The sequence below is a fragment of the Erythrolamprus reginae genome, chromosome 5 (assembly GCF_031021105.1).
Source record: "Erythrolamprus reginae isolate rEryReg1 chromosome 5, rEryReg1.hap1, whole genome shotgun sequence".
NCBI classification, from domain to species: Eukaryota; Metazoa; Chordata; class Lepidosauria; order Squamata; family Dipsadidae; genus Erythrolamprus; species Erythrolamprus reginae.
In genome coordinates this window covers 109,272,237-109,288,887 of record NC_091954.1, presented here as the reverse complement: position 1 = coordinate 109,288,887, position 16,651 = coordinate 109,272,237, and the positions used below count along the sequence as shown (strand labels likewise).

At 39.1% G+C, this 16,651-nt stretch overlaps 1 protein-coding gene across 3 annotated transcripts in view; it reads right to left on the bottom strand.

The window, feature by feature from the left end:
* The window catches only part of ATP11B (ATPase phospholipid transporting 11B (putative)), a 130,433-nt gene that overhangs the window by 4,899 nt on the left and 108,883 nt on the right, over nucleotides 1-16,651 (bottom strand). Inside the window, exons 29-30 of one of the 3 annotated variants that reach the window (XM_070753704.1) lie at nucleotides 12,784-12,869; nucleotides 1,775-1,908 (exon numbers count right to left, since the gene is read on the bottom strand). In XM_070753704.1, coding sequence (XP_070609805.1) covers nucleotides 1,806-1,908; nucleotides 12,784-12,869 — 189 coding nt within the window. In that variant the 3' untranslated portion in view covers nucleotides 1,775-1,805. Of the gene's footprint in view, nucleotides 1-1,603; nucleotides 1,909-12,783; nucleotides 12,870-16,651 lie in introns of those variants that run through there. The other 2 variants (XM_070753703.1, XM_070753702.1) reach the window with 2 other exon arrangements.

Genomic DNA, 16,651 nt, shown 5'->3' with positions numbered 1-16,651 from the left:
ATCCTCCTTTTCTTTGCAATCCAAAGAGGGCTGCAGGACATCCACGCCTTCTCTTCGTTCACGCCCCCAAATTGGGAAACTCACTCTAACAACCTGCTTGATTCTCTCTTATCTCAACTCAAACTGCTGTTTAATTGTGACTAAGATTGAACAATTGTCCTCTCAGCTGATGTTTCAGAAGATAATGGTTAATATCAATGAGGAAAGAAAACAATCATAACCTGGAATTTTAAACACTAGGTGAAAACTAATTTCAAAACCTCCTCTTTTTACTCTATCTCCATAGAGCTTTCACCTGTTATTTTAAAGATAGAACATTCTATAAATTAAGAAATGGTTCTCATTGATCTTTCCGTTGAGGATCTTCTCAAAAAAAGGTTTTTTTAAAAAAATATACCTGTATAAATTAGCGAACATGTAAATAGGCTTAGCATTTATTTCTGAATAGCTTCGTGCTAGTTTAAAAAAAGGTCGACTTTTAAATCATAATTTGGGGTGGCTTTAGATTATTATGTTTTTGCTCAGATGCGAGCTTTGTTTCATATTGTTAAAAGTACAGTGGTACCTCGACATACGAGTTTAATTCGTGCCAGAGCCGACCTCGTATGTCGATCAATTCGTATCTCGAACCAATGCATTTAGATTTGGCTTTTCGCCCGGAGATAACTGGAAAAATGGAATTCTTGCGCCACCTAGTGGACGCTTGGCTCATATCCCGAATTTAAGCTCGTATGTAGAACAGAAATTTTGCTTCCCTCTCTGCTCGTAACTTGGAATACTCGCATGTGGAGCAGCTCGTATCTAGAGGTACTACTGTAATTGACTTTCACACTGTAGATGAACAACAAATGGAGGAAGCCTACCAACCTTTCTTCCCCCTCCTACCCTGGAGTGAAAATTTCAAGGGAGAAAATGCCAAACCTTAGAAACATAGAAGTCTGACGGCAGAAAAAGACCTCATGGTCCATCTAGTCTGCCCTTATACTATTTTCTGTATTTTATCATATATCCATCCTAAGATAAAATACAGAAAATAGTATAAGGGCAGACTAGATGGACCATGAGGTCTTTTTCTGCCGTCAGACTTCTATGTTTCTAAGGTTTGGCATTTTCTCCCTTGAAATTTTCACTCCAGGGCAGGAGGGGGAAGAAAGGATGGTAGGTTTCCTTGGAGCTCAAAGGAAGCTTGGTTGTGTGTCTAGGGGGGAAGACACATGGTAATCAAACACAGGACAACCTTTCCGAATTCAAAAGGCAAAGCAGCTGAAGGGAAAGGAAATGAGGGGGGGGGTCTGACTTTCACAGGGGGAAAAAAAAGACACACAAGGGGAGAAACTATACTGAAATGCGCACAGTAAATAGAAAGGCAAAAATGATGCACACAGCAAGGAGTTCAGAGCAAAGAAAAGCACACTTATGATTTCTGGTGCTCGAAAAGAAGAGGGGAACACTCGCCTGAGACAACATATAACGCCAAAGCCACTAAAAGGCACAATAGCAGTTGCAGGATCAAAGAAAAAGACAGCGTCGTTTAAAAAAAAAAAAAACACCAAACAAAATTCAACCAGTTTTTCAACAATAACCAGTTAACTCAATGATCTCTCCTTCCCCCACATTCAAAGCACGAACTTGGATCTCCTCTGAAGATCCCAGACCGGACCTAGGAAGATAGGTTTCCTGTCTAGGAAACTAGACATCTATAGTTGTTGGCTCATCGTGTTCCAGTTTATAGGAGAACTGTCTGCAGCAAAGGCATTTCAGAGAAATTCCACACCTGTTGACTCGGGCAGGGCTGCACCGTCCCATTATTCGCTCCAGCATTCTTCTAAAAGATGCGCAGGCTGGTTCCCCATCGGAGAAGCAACACATGGACTCCAGGCAGTTGACACCTGGACCTGTCTTAGTAAGCTGTGGCGGAGAGAAAAAACAACAGGGAAACCAGTGAGAAATTAGCAAACCCTCGCCAGGATCTTTGGTTTTTCCTAGTGCAGCTACAGACATTTTAGAAGCACAGACACAGTTCTGATTTAGCTTGCATGCACCTTCTGTGCATTTCATGTAAGCGATCTAAGTATTGCCCACAAGATCATATGCTGCAACGTTCTACCTGTCAATGACTACTTCAGCTTCAATCGCAACAACACAAGAGCACACAACAGATTCAAACTTAATATTAACCGCTCCAAAGTTGACTGTAAAAAATATGACTTCAGCAACTGAGTTGTCGAAGCGTGGAACTCATTACCGGACTCAGTAGTGTCAACCCCTAACCCCCAACATTTTCCCCTTAGACTATCCACGATTGACCTCCCCAGGTTCCTTAGAGCAGTGATTTTCAACCTTTTTTGAGCCGCGGCACATTTTTTATATTTACAAAACCATGGGGCACATGGGGGGGGGGGAGAAAGGTTTGGACAAATTCTCTCTTCCTCCCTTTCGCTCTATTTGTCTCTCCCTCTCTGTCCCTCTTTTTTTCTCTCTCTCCATCCCTCTTTCTTTCTCTCTTCTTTCCTCTTTATTGCTCTCTTTCTCTCTCCCTCCCTACTTCCCTCTATGTCTTTCTCTCTCCCACCTTCCCTCCCTCTCTTTCTCTTGCTCTCTCTCTTGCTTTCTTTCTCTCTTGTTCTCTTTCTCTCATGCTTTCTTTCTTTCTCTCTCTTGCTTGCTTTCTCTCTTGTTTTCTTTCTCTCTCTCTTGCTCTTTCTTTCTCTCTTTCTCTTGTTTTCTTTCTCTGAGCTTCGCGGCACACCTGACCATGTCTCGCGGCACACTAGTGTGCCACGGCACACTGGTTGAAAAACACTGCCTTAGAGGTCAGTAAGGGGCGTGCATAAGTGCCCCAGTGTGCCTTCTGTCCCCTGTCCAATTGTCTCTCCTTATCTCATTTATCTTTTCTTCCTTTCAAATATGTTCACCTATACTTTTGTATCTTTTCTTCTATTCTTTTCTTTATTTATATTATTACATATCTTTCTCTTCAATGTGTATTATGTATTGGACAAAATAAATAAATAATAAAAAAAAAGAAAAGAAATAATATTCTGAGATTTATAAGAAGGTAGTAACAATTCATTTGCCTATTTGACAACTGAAGGCCAGAAGATATAAGAACTAGGTTCCAATCTATTGATTGCCTCTTTCTCTCTCTCTCTCTCACTGTGATTTCACTCATCCACAACTAGCACTGAGAAACCTATTAGCAAACTCTGGCTGACTCCAAGGGAAGCCAACGGGCAGAAATTCTGATAGAAAACAGGCCAAAATCTATTCATACCTATTTTTCTCTCTCTTTCTTTCTAACAACCCTTTTTATGACTCTCACCACTTCCAAATTGTTACTTGTAATAAGATTTTTATTAATATTGTTTCCTCATTGCTTATTTGACCCCTAGGACCATCATTAAGTGCTGTACCTCATGGTTCTTGACAAATTTATTTATTTATTTATTCAATTTTTATGCCGCCCTTCTCCTTAGACTCAGGGTGGCTTACAACATGTTAGCAATAGCACTTTTTAACAGAGCTAGGCTATTGCCCCCACAATCCGGGTCCTCATTTTACCCACCTTGGAAGGATGGAAGGCTGAGTCAACCTTGAGCCGGTGATGAGATTTGAACCGCTGACCTTCAGATCTACAGTCAGCTTCAGTGGCCTGCAGTACAGCACTCTACCTGCTGCGCCACCCCGGCTCATGTATCTTTTATCTGACAAATGTATCTTTTCTTTTATGTACACTGAGAGCATCTGCACCAAGACAAATTCCTTGTGGGTCCAATCACACTTGGCCAATAAAGAATTCTCTTCTATTCTATTCTATTGCTGCATTACTATTACTATTAGTCTTTTCATCGCCCCTATCCCTCATCTGCTCCCACTTATGACTGTATGACTGTAACTTGTTGTTGTATCCTTATGGTTTATATTGTTTTCCTGATTATTTGTACCCTATGACAATCATTAAGTGTTGTACATCATGATTCTTGACAAATGTATCTTTTCTTTTATGTACACTGAGAGCATCTGCACCAAAGATAAATTCCTTGTGTGTCCAATCACACTTGGCCAATAAAGAATTCTACTCTATTTTATTAATCGCTTATTTTTGAGTGGGGTCGGGGTGACTGAATGGAGCTGAACATTTACTGGCTGGCTGTCCTCCCTGACGCCTATGCAGAGTTTGCAACAGATAAGTCTACAGAGAGGGGCGGCATACAAATCTAATAAATAAATAAAATAAATAAATAAATATTGCTGCCTCTTTGTGCCCCGAGAAAGAAACATCTGCCACTGCCTAGGATCGAACACTCAGCCTTCTGATGGGAGGGAGGCATCTTCATTTCTAGGCCACTGTGCTGGTATCTATTTTTCTCTCTAGTCATACCCATTTTTATTCCTGTATAAAATGGTTTGGGAATACAGTAGTACCTCTAGATACGAATTTAATTCATTCCAGAAGGGAGCTTGTATGTCGAACAACTCGTATCTGGAACAAATGGCTTTAGACTTTGTTTTTCCCCTCCGAGATAACCAGAAGCAAGGATTCTTGCGCCACCTAGTGGATGTTCGGCTCGTATCCCGAATTTGAACTCAGGTCTCGAAAAGAAATTTCTCTCCCCTCGTGGCTCGTATCTTGGAATACTCGCATGTGGAGCAGCTCGTATCTAGAGGTACTACTGTATACAATCAAAGATAGAGGAAAGTGTTGACTAAATAACCTGACAGTAGCTATTAAAAGAATTGGAAATAATTTTCATCTTGCGCAAAATGGCCACAAGAACTCTAAAGAGAGAACAAAGCAAAACAAAACAGTTTATTTATGAGAGAGAAGAATCAATGTCATTAAGGGAAAACAAGGAAAAGCAGGATATTCATTTGAAATTGAAAAAAGGTCCCTCATCATCAGAATGACTTAAAATTAGTTTGAAACTGGATATTAGGGGAAAAGGCACTGAGGATTTAAAAACAAGAAGTTAGTTAAGCACTAAAGTTGAACAAGAGGCAACAATTGTTTATATAGCTATATCAGAAATTAGTTTTAAAATCCATGTCAGAAATACCCCAATACTGCTCAGAAATACTTGAAAAATTCCCTTTTCTTAAATGAAAAGCATCTGTCTGTTTTATTAGAGCTTGAACTTTAAAATGTAGACTTTTTTTTTGTAAATATTAGCAGAAGTGGGATAATTTGTCATCTGGTTAGATTTAAAACTGAAAAATCCAGCTTTGGACACAGACATTGTAGAAGAAAACAAAAGAAAAAGAAGAAAGAAAGAAAGAAAGAAAGAAAGAAAGAAGGAAGGAAGGAAGGAAGGAAAGAGGAAAAGACCAGATGATTCTCACTTTCAAATATTTACTTGCAGCTAACTACGATTGGAATTTGACAGCTGCTGGTAAATCTATAGCTCTTTAAATTGTTTTACCCAAATACCCACTATCCCAGTTTGGAATAAAGTTCTCATCCTTCTCAAAAATCAAACCAAACCAGATTGTTATTTTTTACAGGTGTCTTGCCAAAGGAGACCCAAACTAGATCCCTGGCTCACAAACAAGCAAGTACAAATTGTTCCTTTACACCCAGTATATGGCCATCTTACTCCACCCCCATCTATGACCGAAACTCTCAAACCTTCTCACTCTAACATTCAAGATCGCCCAGAGGACTACCGAGAAAGATTTATTATACAGCCATTTCCTAGATGGGCTGAAATGCACACCTGCTTGGAGATCATTTTCAGGAAGAAGCAAACTGGAGGAAAATTCTACCTTAAACCGCTCAAACCCAACAGAAGATAGCAACACGTATTGTTATAGCCTGACACAAAACAAGGACTGCATGGATAGTACCTGGCTTGCAAATAACATCTTCCTCAACACACTGGAAGGTAAAAACACTGTCTGTGGGCCCAAAAGCTCTGGACTGTCCAAGGTTTTTTTTTTAACCTGATGTGCCACGAACTTGACATTGTGACTACTGATGGCAATCAAGTTCTTCAACATAAACTAAAATACCTGTACAAAATTTCAACCATGCCAAAGGACATGGAGAACAGGTACTGTCATGGCTCCATGTTTTTTTTTAAAAAAGGGGAATAGTATCCTGTACTATTTGAGTCTTCTTCCTCTGTTCATCAGAGGACAGAGGGGGGGAAATCTTGACAGATTTCCTATCCTCTTGTTGGGGTTAAGAACAAGCTCATCTGGGTAATTTTCTTAGTAGAGCAGCATGAATGTTAACATACATGCTGGTTTATACAGAATTGAAGTATCAATATTAGAATAAGCATCTTACAGATTACAAGGAAGTTTGACGTTAGTGGGTTTGGGCAAGAGGGCTAGCAAAAGGCAGCAACAGTAGGAAAAGGTCTGCTTGCTGTATTTTGCATTGTCTCAGTGCTTAGAATAAAACTCCAAGCATTGCAGAATCTAGAACTTGAATAGTTTATAATGATGGCCTTGTGTATTTCCCCTAACTGAAAACTATTAAAAGTATGCCTTCTGAAAAAAAAAAAAGTTAATTTACGATGGGCAGCCAGTGGCCCAGTTATTATCAAAAGGACCAGAAACTCTCTTCCCTGTCTTAACCACCCAAGAAAATCTAAGGTAGATTAGACACAGCTGCTGGAACTAATTCAGAATTTTGCACTTTGTAGAATTGCAGATATTTAACAGAAGAGTCATGGATACACTTCTTGTCCTGTGAATATCTCACCAGAAGGAATAAGATGCATTTTTCCTCCCCAGTTGTGTTTTAGGCAACAGTTTAAGACTGGGAGTGGGAATTAAACCGGTTTTAATTCTACTCCTGGGCACTACCACAAATTCACAATGATTTTAAAAGGCGGGAGACTTTAATATAAAGTTTAATGTCACAGGCCTTCCTTTCCCTGATCTATCATTGGTTTTGAATACCATACTAAAAATCTTGCTGCCAAAAAACAAATGTTTATGGCTGATGGGGGCAAATGAAGTACTGTAGTCTAATAGCCCACTCCAATTCTACATTCAACATACATTCGAACAGAGTGAGCAAAATACCAAGAATAACAAATCTGTGTCAGAAACTGATAAAAACGAATAGGCTCCTGATAATAAAACCAAAGAAATAAATCCATGTAACCAACTATAAAATCAAGGGGTTATATCTAATAAAGCCTGCTTTTATATGCATGTCTCTTAAGGGCTTCAATATATGTGGTTCACATGCAATCTCCAATCTCTATTTTTTCTCTAAGTTGGCTGCCCAACTAAAGATCCATGTTGGTATTATTGCTCTGGATTCCTGTCCGATTGACCCCTTAAATTCAAGGCAGACAAACAAGAAATCATTCCTATGTCGATAATGGCACGTTTACCTTAAATATTCCCCAAGAAATATTTGTGTGCCCCTAGACCTCTAAAATCTGAAAACCTGTGATGGAGACCTAATTCTAGGCTTGCGAGTGGGGGAAAAAACCCTTCTAAATCCAATATAACCAAAGTGCCATCTTTGAACTTCAATTACACTGTGTTTTTCATAAATAACAAATGAGCCAGCCTCAGTGGGAAACTTGACGTGTTATCCTGTAATCCAGCGTTTCTCAACCTTGAGTTTGAAAATGTGTGGCCTTCGATTCCAGGAATTTCCCAGTCAGTATATTGGCAAGGAAACTCTAGCTGTAGGGGCTGAAGTCCACAAATTGTCAAATAGTCCAAGTTGGGATACACTATTGTAACCAAGAACAGAAATTTGGCATTTTCTCTAGGATGCTTCTAGACTGCAGTAGAAGTCGTAAGTGTTGTCCGATGAAAACAATACATACAGATTCAAGTGGAACTGGATTTTTGGCAGTGATAGCAAAGGGTAAAATTTATACAATTGTGAAAGACAAAAAAGGAAACCTAGGGATGTTTATTAGAAAACCAACAGCATCTTTGAAAATACTCCAACATTTTAATCTTCTACTTACCAAGACACTTGGGAAAGATTGACAATTATGAGATATTGATCTAATCTCCAAACATCCCAAGCAAATACAACTTTTATCTTTATTCATTATTCAAAAATATTTGAGTTAATGAAGACCACAGTTCCAGATTAACAGAAGACATCCTTTAAATTTTAAGGGCCTATTAACTATGAATGAAACAATCTATGATTCTTAGGTTTGTTTAATATCACAACAGACAAACTGCATCTTGCATAGCCCTTACAAGTAAGAGAAAATGAACAATTTACTAGGGGATGTCAAAATGAACTTATGAATTTGGACTGGAATTCCTAGGATGTCCTTTCCATGTCTAAGCTTTATGATTATGTAATATGGAAATTCATTACTATTTTTGGGAAATGCCATAATTTATTAATGATGGGAAAATCTATTTAAATAAGTTAATTAAATTTATTTATTTATTTAAATAGATTTTCCCATCATTAATAAATTATGGCATTTCCCAAAATAGTAATGAATTTCCATATTACATAATTCCTTAGTAAAAGCACTAATTAGTTGCTACCACTGTTCCTTTCTTCCTTTTCTTCCGATTGGTCAGTCAGTCAGATGTTTAGACTAATTTGGCATTTTTATCCACCTTGGGAGTCCCTTCCCAAGGATCTGAGATAAGAGAGATATTGTTGTTCCATGGTATTAAAGGTATCCTTCCAAATGTAAGCTGTTCCAAGTAAAATTGGGTTTTTTTTGTCAATGCCAATGGTCTTCAAGGGCTACTCCAGATGTTTGAGGATTCCACCCAAGGGGCCTATTACAATTGAGAGTATCTTTGCTTTCTTTTGTCACAGTTGTTTTATTTCTATTTGTGGGTCTTTGAATCCTGTGATCTTTCTTCAGTTTTTTCTCTTTTATTCCGCTGTCTCTTATTGCCATCTCTTTCTGCTCAAGATCCCCACGTACAATTGGTGGGTCACTGTGTGATACAAAATGCTGGACTCGACGGGCTTTGGTCTGATTTAGCCTGGCTCTTCTTATATTCTTATGTTCTCCATGTACTGCTACGTCCACTGTCCAAACTTGTTCGTCTGTCTTATCAACAATTATTATATCTGGGTGTTACGTGACAGATGCTTGTCTTTTCGAATTCTTAAGTTGAAGAACGCTTTAACATCTTTATTTTCCATTGTTTTGCCTATTTGGTGTTCCTACCAATCCTTCCTGATAGTTAGAACAATTAATCAATAGAAGGATTTGCCTCCAGAAGTTGTGGATGCTCCAATGCTGGAGGTTTTTAAGAGGAGATTAGACAACCATTTGTCTGGAATAATATAGGGTCTCCCGCTTGAGCGGGGATTGGGATAGGTTTCCAAGGTCACTTCCAACTCTGTTATTCCTTGTAGGCAAATGGTATTTCTTGCAGGCAAATGGTATTTCTTGTAGATATTACAATGTGTTGATATTGCTATTTTTTTTGATACCATTATTGGCAACCCACTATTGTTTTTTTTAAAACAATCATTCTCTTCTTGAAGATAGTAACAGTAGAAAGGCAGGAGATAATCTGAGATCTACTGATTATGAATATGTAGGTTTACATTACTTTGTACAGTGGTACCTCAAGATACGAACCCCTCGTCTTACGAACAACTCGTGATACGAACCCGGGGTTCAGAAAAAAATTGCCTCTTCTTACGAACTTTTTTCGAGTTACGAACGCCAAACCCGAACTTCCGGGTTCGGCGTTCGGAGGCTCCTGGGAAGCCGCCTGGCTGTTTTAAAAGGTGACCGCCGGGCTGGGGGGCTTCCCAGCAACCTCCTGAACCCCGAACTTTTGCCGAACTTCCGGGTTCGGGGTTCAGGAGGCTGAAGTGGCTTCGTGGCTGAAGTCGAGGGAGAGTCTGCCCGGAGACCGATGACGCTGCAGATGGGAGAATTTCCATTGGACCCACTCCTTCCTGGACGTTGCCAATTTTTTTGCGGTTTTTTTTTTTTTTTGGTTGCACTGATTAATTGACTTTACATTGTTTCGTATGGGAAACAATGTTTCGTCTTACGAACCTTTAGTCTTACGAACCTCCCCCTGGAACCAATTAGGTTCGTAAGACGAGGTATGACTGTATTTCTATACCTGCATCCCTTTCACTTCCTTTCTGAAATGTATGCATATCTTCAGGGGTGCCTCTCACTATTCCTTTGAAAAAAGATGTTCCTCTACAAATTGTCTAATAAACACTGCAGTGAGCTCCAATTATTTGCTTGGGTCCTGTGTTTTTGATTCTACAGTATTCTTGACTTTCCCATTAAATGAATAACATCATAGAGATGGGTTTTATTGTGTGTGTGCTCTGAATTAGTTCAGGAGCAAACAGATGATATCTTGTATGTCAAAAGGCAGATGCTTAACCTCTACTATTTAATATATTTGGCTCTCTCATTTTGTGTTTCTAATAACAAAATCACTGCCAGTATTTATTAGTTTGCATTGGCCTTCAACCTATTAAGAGAGGATGGATAGTAGAAAAGAGATTGATGTAAAAGGTATGATTTAAGATAGACTCCGTGAATTCCACCACACACCCCTTTAAGGCTTTTCTTTTGCCACCAATAGATTGGCAAAATTTGGAAGGACACATTAATTCTGGACTTTTTAATGCTCCTTATTCACCGAGTCTTCTTTTGATGCACAGAATCGCCATCATTTTGTTATTTCTTCTGCTGATGGAAGGAAAGAGGGGATGAGACAAATTGAGGCACGCATGCAGAAGGACTGAGTAAATCTTGGCTGGTTAAAAGAAAACTGGACCATTCTCAATGTCAGTCTTATGTCTTAAAGAGGCACACATACTTTGCTCTTGGGCACCTGCAAGATAAGAGATACTTCAACTTCCAGACTTCTAGGCAGTCACAGATGAAAATTCTGGGAGTTGAAGTCAACATAATTGCATCTTTCCCTGATTGGGAAAATTTGGTTTATACTGTATACTGATAAACAAATCTAGATAAATCTGGAAACTGAGAACAAAGTATATTATAAGGTCTTCATATTGGTGCAAATTACTCCTATACTTAGCAATAGCGATAGCACTAAGAGTTATATGCTGCTTCACAGTGCTTTACAGCCCTCTCTAAGTGGTTTACAGAATCAACATACAGTGGTACCTCTACTTATGAACTTAATTCATTCCGTGACCAGGTTCTTAAGTAGAAAAGTTTGTAAGAAGAAGCAATTTTAGTTTCCAGTTAGTTTCCTCCCAGGAGATTCCTAGAGAGGCCCCACGGAGGCTTCTTCCCGCCTTTTCCAGTTACAGTTTCGAAAGCTCTGGTTTGTAAGTGGGAAATGGTTATTGAGAAGAGGCAAAAAAAATCTTGAACATCCGGTCCTTATTGTTGTACATACTCCTGGTCAGTTGGAGGATGATGAAGAACTTGAGGACTCGGATACAGATAGCGTTTATGAATTAATGGTGGGCCCGGGGTTACAGGTAGTAGAACAGGTGGAAGGCCAGCTACAGGATGTTGCTATGAGTCCAGAATCTAGCGAGGAAGAATCAGACATTCGCTGGGTCAATCCTAAATTCAGAAGGGTCCAAAAACGTAAGGAACGGGTGTTTGGAAGAAGATATTAAGGGGAGGGATGGGTTAAATACTGGAGTGATGTATTTGGTATGTCAGGGAGTCAGTGGGGAAGAAGGGTGGAGTTTCAATGTTGTAGGGCTAAAATGAAAGTTGTTTCTGTTCAGCTCCTAAGCAAGCAAATGCATTCTGTGTTATTTTACAGTTTTTGAATCATGCTGTGAGTACATAAATCTTGTTAAACGGAGGAGGCTGGGAGGAATGCATGAGGAATGCAATTAAGAAAGCTAACGGGAGGAAGAGGAATGTGCTAGTATGAACTGTATTTTGAATATGGAAGGGAAGAGAATAAAGATGGAGTTTCTTTGTTTATGAAATACTGTACTGCATTTAGTAAGAGTTATTTGTAATAGCTAAAGTTCTACCAGAAACCAGAACACTTATCTAGAAAAGTTCGTAAGTAGAGGCATTCTTAGGTAGAGGCACCACTGTATTTACCTCAACAATCTGTGTCTTCATTTTACCCACCTCAGCAGGATGGAAGGCTGAGCCAAGCTTGAGCTTGGTCAGGCTGGCAGTCAGCAGAATTAGCTTGCAATATGACCTTCTAACTACTGCCCCACCACGGCTCAATCGTAATTGCCCAGAGATCTCTGGGCAAATTTAATCTCCTGACCCAAAGAATCAGATATAGGTTTCGACTGTAAAAGTCCTCACCCAGCCCATTCCCTTTCCATCAACTGTCTTGTTAAGTAGACAATATCCATAATACATTTAGACGCAAAACATAAAGCTAGGCAAACAGTAACAGGAGACAGAATCTAGTTAGCAAAAGGCACAATGATCTACAAAGGGCAGACTCTTGTTGAATCTGTTCCTATTTGACAGTGCATGCCACATGCACTGTTAATATCGTAGATAGTTGAGTTAGGCAGAAGCGCTTAGACCATGCTTGGGGTTAATTCCACCCCTACCCCAATGTTATCTTTATCATAGAGCAGACTGGAATTCTGCACCCAATAATCATGCTTGCAATTTTCCCCTTGCCCCTCCACCCCATGAAGTATTAGGGAAGAAATGAAACACATGCTATATTTGGCCTGCGAACATACATATGTAGCAAAGCTAAGGGGAAGTCAGAAATGTACCAACTTGTGCAGCTGTGACTGCCCTCTCAGTTCACACTAGAGTCCAACATGCCTTTTCCCCTTCTCTTAAGTGCTGGTTAGCTGACCTTCATCATGCATAAAAATTGGATGGAGAACTGCCCCTCCTACTCTACCTAATTTTGCTCAGCTGACTCGTTGCCCTGGACAACGGCTGTAGTGCGATGCATTCGTCACTTAAAGCAACTCTGCTGGAGTACATCTACAAGTGGACAAAGAAGGGATGGAACACACAGATCAGTGAGTAGTAGTTACATTGTTCAAAAAAAAAAAAGGCAGACACAGGACAAAAGGCATAACTTTCTTTTGCAAAGCAGGTATGTGCAGAGACACTGGTTTTTGAAGGCAGGCCACAACCTGATTGATGCAGAGAAGAATTTTGGTTTGTAGTTGAATACAGCAGTATTTATACCCATCTGCTTTGTTTAAGGGGAATTTGTGCTAAATTCACTTCCTGGTTACGATTGCTTTCATTTTTGTTATCGGAGTTGCAAACCAGTGTTCCTTACACATAGGAGACTTAATATAAGCAGGCCATTTTCTAAAACCATCTATATCATTTAGTCTTAGCTGACGTATTTTAAAGCTGCTTCTGCATTTAGAGACAGGAGTTGGGATGAACAGATAAACCACATCTTATTTAAAAAGGGGGGAAAGGGGGATTTCTTACTGAGATGTTTTCCTTAGATGTATTTTTCCCCTTCTTATGAACTACATAATAATGACAGCAAGAAGATACTAAACAGTAAAATCAAATCAAAACTACATTTCCACTAGATTGAAAAACAGCCTTTTTGGCATAAGCAAATATCACACAGTAAACAAAACAGGCCTTCATGAACTTCCCCACAATTAATTTAAACTAGATACTGTTCTGTCTGGGTCCCCCCAGATGCCAACACCAACAGATACTGGATGCAAATAAATTTAGTTTTCAAGGGCTTCCTAAATGTTTGTGTGATCAGAGTTCAAAACAATGGTTGTATTTACAATGCAAAGTACTTTATCTCTGCAGAAGATTGTCTGGAAAACGCAACTTTTATGTCAATAGAATTAGACTTCCATTTAACTGGGATTTCTTTGCAAAATAAATAAACCGAATCTTATTTCTGAAACACTTTAAAAAAATCTAGATATTTATGTGACTACATGATTCTAACTGTTCCTTCCAGATGAAATAGTAGTATAATCAGATGATCACACATTTCCTGTTTGAATGTAATTTAATTAGGCAGTCAACTTTCTTTGGCTCTAAAGTTAAAAATTAGGCATTTACATATAGCTAATTTTTAAAAGGACTACAACTATTTCTGAATGGTACATTTCACCCTCACTCAGACTTTCAATGTCCACAAGAAATGTCATGGCTTTTTAAATCAAATAATAGACTTTAAAAAGCCAGAATCCTAGTCTACCATGAAGGTCAAGTTAATTACATAAAAATAATTTGAATATCACTATAATAGGCTTACTCAATAGGAACTTTGTATTATAGCCTTTAATGATCTGAACATTAGCATAGAAACTTCTCATCAGATCTTGAGAATAGCAATTATTAGTTGGGTTCATGCAAACTGTTTAAGATGGTTAATGATTAAACCAGTTGAGTTCACACAATAGATTGACTTACTTCACCATCACACCCTGCCCCTTTAAAAGGTTATACAAGTAGTCCTTGGATTAACAATAGTTCATTTAGTAATTGTTTAGAGTTAAAACAGTAGTGGGGAAAAATATGAAAAATTATTTCACGTTTATGACCATGGCAGCCTCCCCATAGTCACATGATCAAAATTCAGATGCTGACAAGCAGTCAATGGGGAGGCCTGATTCATTCAACAGCTAAACTGCAGTGATTCACTTAACAACTGTGGCAGGAAAGACGTAAAGTGGGGCAAAAGTCACTTAACTGTCTCACTCAGCAACAAATATTTTGGGTTCAATTGTGGTTGTAAGTTGAGACCACAAGCAGGTTCTCACCCATTATGTACGCACTGAAATCCGTTTGCAAGAAGTGTTTAAGGTAGTATGTCAAAAAGAAAGTTTTTGACCTAGTTTCTTTTCAAGATACAGTGGTACCTCTACTTACAAACTTCATTCGTTCTGTGACCAGGTTCTTAAGTAGAAAGGTTTGTAAGAAGAAGCAATTTTCCCCATAGGAATCAATGTAAAAGCAAATAATGTGTGTGATTGGGGAAACCACAGGGAGGGTGGACGCCCTGTTTCCTCCCAGAAGATTCCTAGAGAGGCCCCATGGAAGCTTCTCCCTGCCTTTTCTGGCCGTTTCCTCCCAGGAAATTCCTAGAGGGGCCCCATGGAGGCTTCTCCCTGCCTTTTCTGGCCGTTTCCTCCCAGGAAATTCCTAGAGAGGCCCCACGGAGGCTTCTCTCCACCTTTTCCAGCCCTATTTCCTCCCAGGAGATTCCTAGAGGGGCCCCATGGAGGCTTCTCCCTGCCTTTTCCAGTTACAATTTCGGAGGCTCGGGTTTGTAAGTGAAAAATGGTTCTTGAAAAGAGGCAAAAAAATCATGAACACCTGGTTCTTATCTAGAAAAGTTCTTAAGCAGAGGCGTTTGTAGGTAGAGGGACCACTGTACCAGTCAGAAGAATTATATGGACCTAGATTATTCTTGAACCAATTTCTCTACTATAAACAGGCAATGTAGATTTTTTTTCTTACATGGATTTTTCACTTCAATTAGCCCTTTATCATTACAATTGCACTTTTCATACTTATCATCTTTGGACAACCTTACTATAAAGTGTTTTTATAACTTAAAAATAAAATTCCAATAAAGGTGAGTGAAAAGTGGAAGCGGTTTGTTGAGCAGGAGTATAAGATATATACAGCAAGACATTTCTGCTTAAAGAAGCAGAAAAGTTAATCTTAAATAACCAGTCTCCATTTCTTTCTCATTAAAAATGAAGTTATATTCAGTGGCTGCATACGATTACATTGGAAGGCAGATACAACTTGGGGAGTTTTGATTCAGTTAAACAGAAGCGGGGATTGATTTCAATTCAGCCAAGACCTGTCAAATAAGACATGAATGGAGAACGTGAAATCTTCCAGATTTTGCTGAAGTACAACTAGCAACAGCCCTGGGTTGCGTGGCCAATGGAGGAGGACATTCTAGTTCAGCAACATTTTAGGAACCTACAACTTCTTCAGTCAAATAAGAAGACAGCAGCTTTCAGATTAATAGAAACCTAGAAGATTGACGGCAGAAAAAGACCTCATGATCCATCTAGTCTGCCCTTATACTGTTTCCTATATTTTATGTTAGGATGCATATACTGTATGTTTATCGCAGGCATGTTTAAATTCAGTTACTGTGGATTTACCAACCACATCTGCTGGAAGTTTGTTCCAAGCATCTACTAATCTTTCAGTAAAATAATTATTTTCTCATGTTGCTTCTGATCTTTCCCCCAACTAACCTCAGATTGTGCCCCCTTGTTCTTGTGTTCACTTTCCTATTAAAAACACTTCCCTCCTGAACCTTATTGAACCCTTTAGCATATTTAAATGTTTTGATCATGTCCCCCCTTTCCCTTCTGTCCTCCAGACTATTTTTGCCGCTCGGTTTTGGACCCGTTCAATTTTATCAATATCTTTTTGTAGGTGAGGTCTCCAGAACTGAACCCAGTATTCCAAATATATTTGATTAACTTTCTAACATAATCCAGTCCTGCCGCGTGGATAGGTTAATAAGTTCCACATCAGAGAGAAGACGAAGAAAATAAAATGCTTACAAGCATACAGAAACACCTTCCTAAAAAAAAACCCCAGGGAAAAGAGTCTTGCTTTATCTCCAAAGGCAAGTGCTCTGTTCAGATCCATGCTTTTCAAGAGATTAGTGATGTCATTATGGGTCCCGTTCTGTAAAGCAGGAGTCTCCAACCTTAGTAACTTTAAGACATCTGGACTCAATGCTGGCTAAAGAATTCTGGGAGTTGAAGTCCACAGGTCTTAAAGTTGCC